This window comes from Barbus barbus (assembly GCF_936440315.1).
Source record: "Barbus barbus genome assembly, chromosome: 7".
Taxonomy (NCBI): Eukaryota; Metazoa; Chordata; class Actinopteri; order Cypriniformes; family Cyprinidae; genus Barbus; species Barbus barbus.
Window position 1 is genome coordinate 36,804,278 of NC_136735.1, and position 12,192 is coordinate 36,816,469.

The following is a 12,192-nucleotide window of genomic DNA, read 5'->3' on the forward strand; positions in this document are numbered from 1 at the left end:
GAGAGAAGTGAGAAAATACTTTTAATCTATGCCGAATTTCCTTCTGCTTATGTCAAATAGATTAAATTGCAGCGTTTTGGTGAAGAACGCATGCATAAAATGGTTTGTAACGGAAGATTATTAAAGATTAAAGGCCTTTGCAACACACTTTCTCACTTTGTCTGTGTTTAGTAGCCTACCTCAAGCAGTGTTTAAATCATTTTCTTGTACTGATTAGTTGCTACACATATTGAAGCATGCAACCCATATGTATTATAATCTTTGATGCATGTACAAAGTTATTCGTTTTTTCTCCATTAGTTGTCCCCAACTGCTTTGTATTTGTGTTTCTGATGTATCTAAGAAAGTGATAAACACTTATTTTAGCCACTTCCTGTGTGGACAGCCAAAAACAGGAAACACCTACATAGAAACACGTGTAATGTTAGTGATGGGGGCCTTTCAGACGAACTTGCATGGTGTACTTGCTGTCCTCAAATGAGATTAAAGCATCTATTATTTCCATGATGACAAATTTCTGACCCAAACCAAGATTGGCACACACTAATCACACTAACTCTGGAAAAACATCTTATGATTAATTGGAAAAAGATTCACATCACCACATTTTCTGGCTTTACTAGTCTAAATACTGCGAAAAAGGACAGAGTACATTCTTATTTAATAAACCAATTTTAATGCATTCAGTCTTTCAGCTATTTAAACATGGTTTGAGCTGTAAAGTCGAACATAAGTAAAATGCCAACAAGTCTAAATGCATTTCTGCACAAATGAAAAGTTTTGAAGATTTATGTTTTTTGAAGACAAATCTTTGTATAAATGTATTTAGACTTGTTGGCATTTGACTTATGTTCGACATTACAGCCAAAACCACGTTTTGCACATTTAGCACAATACAGCAGGATGTTGAAATAGAAACATAAAGCAAATATTCTAAATATGTATATATATTCTAAATTTATGCATGCATGCATGCAAGATAATATATATTTTTTATTGAGTGGTAAAAGAACAAATGCCTTAGACAAAATCTCAGTTTACCACATGACTGGACCCCATTATTGCTCACCCCTATTGCTCGTTTCTATTATTAATTTTTACCACCAAGAACAAGCTATGGAGCAATATTCACAGCATGAATGGGATTAATAATCTTTCAAAATATTTAGGGAAACAAGTTAATGTTTTGTCTTAGTTGTGTGTCTTGAGCAGCCTTCGCAGGCCGTATCATCTCATCATCTCCCACGCAACAGGAAAACAGCAAACAATACAAGAAAAAGCTGACATGTCAGTGGGTGAAATGAGATGCAGTTAACCACATCCCTGAGACCATCACACTCGCTAGTTAGATGTTGATTTTAGTGAGAAAACGTCACCACAGAGCACAAGAAAATGAAACGTGTTTTGCATTAAAGAAGCATGCTTTGCATTTGCATGATTCTGTGCAATTGAGTGTATTGTCAAAATGAAAGAACACATTCACACTTACTCTATTGTCTCTTTTATAGTCTAAAATATGTTCTGAGAAGACCTTAATGGGGAAGTAATGCAAACGAATGAACTGAAAACTTTGAACTGAAAAATGTTTTAAACGAATAATAGGTGCACAAACATTCAAATATATAAATGTCTTTATTTTTTTATTTTTATGGCATCATAAAACACACACACACACAAGGAACAAATTATAATTTTGTTTTGTACTTAAAGGTGCACTAAGTTAATTGTACCTCTAAAAAGCGACAACCCAAATATATTTACATCAATGTATTAATGCAGACAAACATAAGCAAAATTCTAAACGTCATGTTAATAAATAAAAAACACAATGCATTCATATCTACAGGTGTGCCAGTATAATGATCAAGATATCTTTAGATGTTAAAAGACACAAATAAGACCTGGGAGAAAGTAGGCTATTAGTGCACCTGAAGAATAATTCATCTGAAAATGAAAACTCTTAATATAGTCAAGTTCACCTCACAAACAGACTTAAATTTAAATCGTTATTCTCTGTATTCTATTATTTGGAAGCTAGACAACTCTAGAGGCTGACGTTGACTCGTAGAGTGACATTGTTTTGATCATTTGAGTTGTGCTTCGGCTGATTCTGTCATTCAGAATTACGAGAAAAACGTCAGAATCGTGAGATAAAAAGTCGCAATTTCCTTTCTTATTTTTTTTTTTTATTCAGTGGTGGAAATGGGCTTCCATAACACACAGATCAATGTAGTAACTGCTTTAGAGATTGGTATTGTTACCAACATAAACACTGTTTTGTGATCCTAGCCACTGCACAGCAAATGTGATTCTATGCAAAATATATTGATTCGTGTTTTATTACGGATACTTTAGCTTTCCCTTTTTGCTTTTTGGTTCAATATTCAGTTGTTACTTCTTCAAGCTACATTCACTTATTAATATAGTACTATTCTGACTTCTGCTTGCTTTCCTTTATTTACGAATATGACATACAGTAAACAGACACAGCATAATGAAAGGATCAAAAGTATGCAGTTTCCTTGGAAATCCGCCCCGACAACTTTAAAATAGAAATAATTATTAGAGGCGTACACTGATTTAGACTAAGGCAGAACACAGTTTGGAAGATGTACTCACTCAATATGTACGTTTTCTTGATTTCAAACAAAAAAAAGTGTATCTTTTGATTGTCAATATTTGCGGTGTTAATCATTACATAAATCGTCCTCAGAATACTTTGAGTATAGCGCACAAGTCTTAAGGACTATGTTTATGGAGCTTAAGTATAAATCATCTCTTTTCCCTCTATGGACAAGAACCACTTTGACTTTCTGCCTAAGACCTCCTTTGCTGTTTGAAGAGAATGAAGAAAACTATACAAGATGGAAAAACATGAGGGTCAGTACATGATCAAATTCATTCATTCATTCATTCATGAAAATGATTCTGTTAAGACCCCATATTTCTGTCTTTCGGTGAAAATACAAGTGTCTCATTCCATTGGTCGGTACGGCTCTTCATGTCTCTTGCGCTGTTGTTTATTCCTCGGCTGAGGTAAGGGAGGAGGATTTTCCTCGTCATCCTCAGGCGGTGGTGGAGGTCGACCGCGGATCTGGGCTTTGGGCTGAGTCTGGGTTTGAGTCTGGGTTTGTGGAGATGGGTCTTCTTGCGGGACGGGGGGCGCTGGTTGCCCCCTAGCAGTGTGCTTGGATCTGGATGTACCGTTTAGGTTTTGATCTTGTAAAACCCTCAGCCTGAGCTCATCTTCATCTGGAAAAAGATGTTCATAAAATTTTATTTTTGTAAGTAAATGTGCAATTTTATTCTATTTTTTGATGCCAGTAACTGATGACTGATATATATATATATATATATATATATATATATATATGATATCACATACTGCAATATGTATATTGACTGCATCCTGAAAAAAACAACTTTCCTCTCTCTTTCTTTAATACCTCCCTTTCATACTAATCTGAACAATGTCGAGCATCTGCTCAATAAATAAATCTAAATGTAAATATGTGTTATGTATATGCAGTAACACATACATAAATAGCACATACCGCAATTCAATTTATATTAATTTCCATAATATTTATCCACTAAATTCTAAATCATTCTAAATTCAAAATAAAAATGATTTGAAAAGGAATGTATCTGAATAAATTGATGTAATGAGGAAAAAGTAATTTTGCCAGATTTATTAAAAACAAGAAACCAAGTAAACACTGTTAGCAGCAGTGCACTTATTGATCTTTTAAGACTGTGTGCTGCAATCATATTTTCTCAAATAAAGACCAATAATGCAAACACAATTTATACAATCAGTATCAGCCTTGGTGATATATTCAGTGCTTGAAGTGGAAAAAAAGAAGTGCCAGTAACCCCCCCTCCTTATTTATTTATTTATTTAAATAAATAAATAAGTACTTTTTAATAATTCACAGTGTATGTATAGTGCCACAATCAATCAATCAATAATTAAATAAAGGTTTTCAATACAAATTAGCACAAGTCAAGCTGCAATACCAAACAAGACTAACTAAAGCGCCTGCCTTTAATAAACGGATCCATTCAGAATCACTAAATCTCAGACCACCGCATAATCAGCGTTCATTATAAAACACTCTTGCTTTTAAGCCAAATACACGCTGAAAAGAATGATTTTACTGACATCTGGACGTAAGTCACTATTCTCTCCGTAATCGCTGATGTTTTCTCTGCATTAGCGCTGTTTTGAGCTTACTGGACTTTCCAGGAGTTTACGGTTTAGAATGATGTGATTGCAAAAGTCTGCTTCTTTTGATTTTAAGATGATTTTCGTTATAAAGTACTGATTCAATTAGTAATCAATAATTCATTATTATTCTACTACTCCCCTGACATGCTCTCGCGCACCACACAATGAAGTAGACCGACTCTGCTTGTGTTCATTCACGTGATTGGTCGAGATGAGAGGTGATCCCGCCTGGGTAGTGTGATTTACATAGTTTCTACACTGTAAAAATAAAAAAATTTAAGGCAACCAGCTTCAGCAGATTTTTGAGTTCTCTAAACTTATTTTTGTAGGAGATTCTAAACTTTTTGTTGTATAAACTTAAAACAACAAGCTGGTTGCCTTAAAATTTTAAGTTGGCTCAACTTTTGTTTTTTTTACAGTGTATATAATTTCTAATCATATATGGGATCATATAGCCTAATCACCCAGACCCTGACGATTTCACTCTGAGTACCGGCAACATGTCAGAAGTGCCAGTATGCACAAAAAGTGCAGGTACTCTAAAGACTAACATATAGAAGTGTGTACCGGCCCACTTCAAGCACCGGATATATTGGATAACCACTTATAAACTATTCTACTTATTTTTGAAGGTGACTCTTATAGAACCTGTAAAGTGCTGATTGTGTGGATTCTTAGAAAACCTTTAGTGCTGATTGTTCTTTATAATGCTTCAGAAAACCACATAAAACATCTGTATACAGGATATTTAGCAGAGTTTGTTAGATCTTGTTTCTAGATCTGTCTGGTGCCACCTAAACAAAGAGATTCGGCAAATGGATTATCTAACTGTGGCTTAACATAGTCAAATAAAAAAAAAAAAAGATTTTTTTTTTATATATATATATTACAGTATATTCAGTGTATTATCATATAATAGAGCCTCTAACCTGAATCAAATGCATATGACACTACATGAATCTGCGGTAAAAGGCATTGTGTTCCTGTTTTAAACTGGTTAAGTACAATGAATAACCGTTTTTGAGAAGATATCTTCATAAATTAATTCAGTAATCTATATTTTTATTTCTATGACTATATTTACAATTTGGCATTTAAAACACTGACTAAAGCTTAACAAGAACATTTACAGCATCATAATTCGATCATTTTCAGTTATTTCCTTTTTGAGGCGATGAAGAAGTCTCTTACCTTTTTCGTGCTTCTTTTTGTTACAGCTTCGACATGCACAGATGATAAGAACACATATCAGCAGCAGCAGAAGGGCTCCTCCGCCTGCTAAAATGCTCACCATGATCCAGAAATCAAAGCCAAAGAGTGTACGAGGAACTGAGCCATCCCCTTTAGCACCTGTACCTGCAAGCAAATGTCATGAAATCAGTAACAAACAAGTGGATCATTAAAAAAACCCTCTATTTTAAGCGGTTTAAAATCCTAAGAACTGCATCATGCATAATACTGTATGGGCCAAAGTTCAATGTTCAATCACGAGACAGTCCTTAAAATGCACAGCATAAGTCAATGCTTTGGACACACTCCTAATCATCTTAATCATCTTTTGATTTAAAAGCTTCTATTTAAATGCTTGGAATTAATTTAGGCAAATATAACTGTGTAAATCATGTATACATTTAATTTTATTGACTACTGTGAATGGCATAAAATCATCAATAAGTTTGCAGCATCTGTGTTCCTCATTCAATAAATGTTTAAAATACATCCCAAGATGCTCCTCATGGAGTTGATTGAGGGCAGGAATTTACAGTATGACTCAATACAGTACCAAACAATACCCTTTTAATCTATTCTGGGATGAATCTTAATTTACTTTGCAATTTTTGTGTCCCTTGCAAAGACAAGGGAAAGTCATGCATGTTGGCAAACCCAGATACATTGACAAATACATTGATTCAAGTAAATGGACACTTGATCTTTGACATGAACAAGAAAGCGATTTCTTCTTCCTTTCGAAAGGTCTTAATTTTTTTCGTCACTAAATAACTTCCAGACAAACATTTGTGTTAGTTTTGATGGCTTTGATGTGAAATAAAGCAAAAAACACTGTTAAAAATATTGCCTCAACGTAAAGTACATTTTAATTTTATTCAACTTGAAATCTGAAGCCGTATTAAGCAACAAGTCGTATCTTTGAGTTATCTCAACAAATCCAGGTGAGTTCTAATGCAAAATTAAGTTGTGACAGCTAATAGCAATAATTATTTTATTTATATATTTTTTTTTTTACAGAGAAAAAGAGTGTACAAAGTTTTTGACTGGCAAAAATGATTGAGATATCTTCAGTAAGTACAGTTTATCAAGTATCAGCGTGTTGTTGGAAAATACTGTTGATTTTTTTTTTGGTTATTGTTTCGTGATTGTATTTCAACAGTAAAAACAGGAAACGACCAGATGAAAAAAAAACAAAAAAAAAAAAAACAAGTGTGTATTTCATACAATCATTGGATATGCCATTAATTCTGCTAGAGTAGGACCTCTTAATTTTTAACATCAGTATTTAAGTTCAGGCCTGCCTGAAAAATCATGATTTAAATATTGTCTTTAAGACAGAATAAAACACAAGCATTTAAAAATATATAATAATAATAATTAATGCGAAGCATGTGAGATAACATGAGAACTTGGTGAAATTAAAAAGACTTACATGATACTGTAACGCTGTCACTTTGCTCACTGCTGGCAGGATTGCTTACACTGCATGAGTACGGTTTACCCTCCTGTACTTGAGCAGATGTCAAGAGCAGCTTTGTTTTTTTTTCATTCTGGATGATTTTGCCTTCTTTATACCAGGATACAGTCAGATCTGTACGGTCTCCAGTGTCACAGGTGAGTGTAGCAACACCATCTTTGCAGTCGATTGTCACAGTAGGTTTAGGAGCCTTTGCTGAGACAGAAACATGGTGGTTATTTCCTGCTACTGAAACTACAAAAGAAATTTACACTCTTATTTTGTAATTATGGTGGTATGAATATTTGTGATCTTACCATAAACTTTAATTTCCCTTTCTCCATCATCAATCTGTGTTCCTTCAGCATTAAAAACAGTGTATGTATATTTGCCGGTGTTCTTCAGACTAACACTTTCAAATGTTAATGATCCATCTTCTTCCATTTTTAGACCTGGAGGGATTTTCTTCATCTTCCCATTTTTCCTGTGAATGTAGTCACCACTAGAGAGATGGACCCATTTGATCTCATTAGATTTATCAATGTTTTTTGTTTTCAGCTCCATGATGCAGGACGTTCCCTCTAGTAGCTCTGTTTTACATTTCTCTGAAACTATAACAAATAAAATCATATTAGCATTGAATAAAACTCAACAGGATTCATGCACTCCTGTGGTTTAATATGAGCAATAAACATAAACATTATAAAGAATAAATATCTTTCAGGATGGGTTTCTTTTTCAAAGTCAAGAGACACTAACCTTAGACTAATCTTAGTTCAAAATTATATTCTGCCATAATTGTCCATTTATGGGATATCGTCATTTATAAATGACACTAAGAAAATTGCATTTAAAATACAATATTAATGTTCAGCCAACAAAAAAAATATTTTAGTGATGTCAAATGACATCCCCTTCATCCAGTAAAATTTAAATTTATTTACCATGGGCTTCATATTTTTGGTAACAAAGTAGTAAAGAAGGAAATTGGGACTTGAAAACGAAAAACATGTTTCCGTTCATGCGCTCCTCTGTATTATTACCGTCCCGAAACCGGTTCCAGCTGAAAAAATAATGCTTAATACCGTTAATACCATTGTTTTTAAAAATGTATTTGCCTATAATAATAATAATAATAATAATAAAGTACAGTATTTTCATTACACAAAAAGAAAAAGAAAGAAAAAAATACAGAATGAGATGGTAGGGTATCTTAACCCGCCGCGCTAGTCAAATCTTTACATTTCTAAATGTAGGCTACTAAACAAAAGAAAAAAAAATCTATTAATTCTTTAAAGACATTAAAGTATTTTTTAAAGATATTTGAAAATGTTTGCTGCATTGTTAAAAAAACAAAAAAAACAAACAAAAAAAAAACCAAACAAAGGCTAAGCCTTTTTTATTCGGCTATTATTCAGAAATGATGAAGGCTAAAATGCCGGTAAATCAAAAATGTTAACAAACATTATAAACATAGTTATTAGTTTCTCTTCACAACAAATCCTCTAAACTTAAGGATATAGCTATACAAACGTCATTCCTAAAACAAATTAAAGGTGAAATTCACTCGGCACGAATCCCAATGTTTCCATATTCTCGACTTATACTAAAATATTATTTATTGGCTTTTACTTTCATCGACATAAAACATCATCCTTCACATCGGCTATATATCAGCACAGTGAGGCGGTGATCACGCTGAACGCATGGAGCACTGTAACGTAATGAACTGGCTGCAATGTGGCAAAAATATGTGTCTTTGTGCGCGCGAGGCGCCTGCTCCATATGGCCATACCAACGCTGGTTGGTTATACAGATGCTAGACATCATTCAAAACTGTCAAGCTATTGCAAAACAAATAAAACAGTAAAATAAAACTGTAAGGCTTTTGCAAAATAAAGAAAACTACTTTTTGAGTCTCGTTTTCCTTCCCGAGAACATTGGAATGCGTCACATTGAACCGTAGGCCCAACTCAGCATTTTTTTTGTTAATCTGTCAATGATTTACGTGAAATATATTTAGTGTATAGGCATATATATATTCATTTTGATGTAAGCCTGTAGTTTTATTGTGTTTTCTCCGTTCACAGAAGCGCTGCAGGTGCGTAAGATCTGTTGATCTACTGTCGTTGGATAAACTCTAACGCCGGTGTTCTGATGATTTGTGCACCCTGTCAGATTTTGCTACCTCCCATTAATACAGATGGTAGCAGAATGCATTGCCATTGCGACTAGAGCGCGCATCAGCATCACATTTGCATAGTCTGCACTACTTGAATTCCTGATTGGCTGACAGCAAATTTCAAATATTAAATGGAACGATAAAATAAATTCACATGTAGCCTACATCCAAATGTGTTTTCTACATTTTTTTTTTTTTTTGTAATTTTTAATGCACTTTTTTGAGCGTCATGCATAACCAACAAAGTCCTATTATGGGATGCATATTTGGTGTAACTGGCACTATTGACCAGCACTGCAGTATAATAGCCTTTATACGTGTGTTTTAGGTTAATTTTTGTAAGATTTTTGGAAGATGGTGAGACAAACCTGTACTTATTTCAGAAAGCATTGATGATAGAGATATGAGTGCATCAGAAAATCAGGTTGTAGTCATAAAAGAAGTTGTTGAGGACCGATGAGGATAGAAGCAATGAGGGTGAGGGCAGTGATGAAGAATAGGTTGTTGTGGAAGTCAGGTATTTGGGTACATTATAGTATGCCAGTTTGAAAGATGTGATCCATACAACAACCTGAGCTCAGTAAAGATGCCAATGTCTATTGGCAATACTATACTGACAGGCAGCGATGCTCCTATGATGACTGCACAAGTTAGCATCTACTTACGTGTGAGATGTGTGGAGTACACTGAAAAAGAAGAGTCTTGTTGACTTTCACTTGTGCTACGATAATTGATTCAAAATTCCAAGATGAAACATAATGTTAAATTTGTTTTAATGCTTTTAAGACATGGTTTTCAGGCAGTGAAATTGCATCTGAATTTGTGTCAAGTTATAGACATTTTCATGCACGAGTTCCAAATCAAATATAGCAGCACAAGAAAAAAAAAAGAATGTTCATAAAGATTTTCAATGTTTTTTGAAACAGTAAGACCTTTTCACTTCTTTTCAGATAGTGAAGAAGCATGTGGGAAGTTTCAAACAATTTGGCAAAAATAATTTACCCTAATGGGACAAAGTCAGTTATAAATGACGCAACCCAAAAAAAAAGGTCTAAAGTCGGATGTAAAAAAAAAAAAAAAAGGAAAATGATTTTACTCCTAAATATATGTAAAATAAAAAGTCAAATATTATTTTCAAGCTGTGAGTTCAAAATTAGTCCTATAAAATGGTTACGGTTCATTTAACACACTGATTCCTATAACAATAGGGCGCGTTATCAAACTGAATGGGGTATGTTGTCACTAATTACAGAGCATATTACAGTCTTTTCATTAGAATATAAACAGTAAGACAATTGAGGAAACGGCAAAAAGGCAACACAAAACTCAAAGCAAACTGCCCAATAGAAATTTAAAAAGTATAAAAATAAAACTGTGTAAAATTGCAAAATATATGTCCTGATTTGACATTTATATGAAAAAAGACCCTATCCTGAGAATACAGTATAGGATTAGTTCAAATCTGCCTTTGCTAGATAGTGACTCGTGTCTTATGTCAGTCTTTATGGCGTTCACCTATTTATTCAACAGATAATATGATGATAGGAATTTAATAAAAATTGTTCCATTTTAAAAAAGTTTTGAACCTGATGTTTGAAACCAACAAATTGATGCCTAATAAAATTAGCATTTGTTAAATTTTGACTCGAACCTTTTAGTAACTGAAATCTTAGTTACTCTTTAATAATTTAGCTACTCTACGCTGACCTCTCCATGAGACAAAAATAAAGGTTTCAACTAACCCCCCCCAAAAAAAGGTTTCAAAGGGGGGTCTTGCAGCGATGCAATAGACCATTTTTACATCTTCAAAGAGCCTTTCAGTCAAAAGTTCTTAAAAGAACCTCTTTTTTCCCTTAGTTTGATCTAAAGAGGCATTTTATTACTATAAAGAACCTTTTGTGGAATGCAGAAGTTCCATGGGTGGTAAATGTTCTTCATGGAGACCCAGAAACAGAAGGACCGGTCTCCCCTAGAATTTTACTACTTATCTATATATTCCACTTTCTGTAAGTGTTTCTGTTAAAGGTAGAAGCAAACAATCTTTCATTGCAGCGGTTTGCATGTAAACGTCACTAGATTTGCATTTAATAATTGCCAAAAATGACTGTTTAAGTTCAGTTGTATAATGCCCACTGCAAACGAGATATTTCTACCTGATCAGACTATTGAATAACAAGTGAATTTAGATGTTCATATATAAAGTACATTTTAAGTTAACTGAATACAAATATTTCCACATGATTTTAAGTCATTATTATGATATTAAATAGCACAATATGCACGAGACAAAAGGATAATGTGGATTACTATCCTTAATATGTTACATCATAACGTTTGATCTCAACAACAAAAATATATTCAGGTCAACAGTTACATCCTTAAAATTAAGGAAAAAAAGAGCCAATTCACTTTAGTATACTAAAACACACACATATATATATAAAATGTAATCACATCTTACCAGTGAGTGCAGCAAAGCCACAGAGGAATAAAAATAACAGACTGTATTTGCAGTTCATTGCTCTTCTGAAAACAGCAAATGTTCCAGAACCTTTTCACAATTGGAGGAAACAGAAAGAATTTCCTGTTCGCGATTAGAGTTGGCGGTTACGCAGACAGAACCATGAACTGAAGATGTCAGTAGTGTAGACGGAGGCATTTTGACATTGTGCATCACAGGTGTGGAATGTGCTGCATTATCAAGCAGGTGTTTCTGTCTAACAAATACAGAAAAATGGATCTGATATTTTGTGAACTTGGCTAGCTATTTTTATCTCAATCCTGCGGACTTGAAAGCTGGCAAGCACTGATTTAAAACGTATTTTACATGATTTAGGTAGATAGAAAAAGCATACAGAAAGGCTTGCTCTGAGTGTGATGCATATGTAATCTTATACTGGAGCAAACTAGGACAGTGTTTCTCAACTGGTGGGTCACGACCTAAAAATGGGTTTTGTTTGAACCGTGGGAGGAAACATCAGTGGCCGTGTGTCAGACAAACTCCTAACACAACCTCATGTGAATTAGGTAGAAAGGGAAAGCCTTGATTACATATCCACAGTATATTTATTATATATTTATGTGGCAAATTGC

At 33.9% G+C, this 12,192-nt stretch overlaps 1 protein-coding gene across 2 annotated transcripts; it reads right to left on the reverse strand.

The window, feature by feature from the left end:
• Window positions 1-1,615: 1,615 nt before the first annotated feature.
• Window positions 1,616-12,026, reverse strand: LOC306872059 (uncharacterized protein). 2 transcript variants are annotated; one of them, XM_079420403.1, is made up of 6 exons: window positions 11,561-12,022; window positions 7,235-7,528; window positions 6,894-7,133; window positions 5,423-5,587; window positions 2,968-3,252; window positions 1,649-2,855 (listed from the first exon to the last, which is right to left on the reverse strand). In XM_079420403.1, exons 1-5 carry the CDS (start codon window positions 11,616-11,618, stop codon window positions 2,975-2,977), a joined length of 1,035 nt encoding a protein of 344 aa, XP_079276529.1. In that variant the 5' UTR covers window positions 11,619-12,022; the 3' UTR covers window positions 1,649-2,855; window positions 2,968-2,974. The 2 variants fall into 2 exon arrangements, with proteins under 2 accessions (XP_079276528.1, XP_079276529.1); XM_079420402.1 differs by having other exon boundaries at window positions 1,616-3,252; window positions 11,561-12,026.
• Window positions 12,027-12,192: the final 166 nt, after the last annotated feature.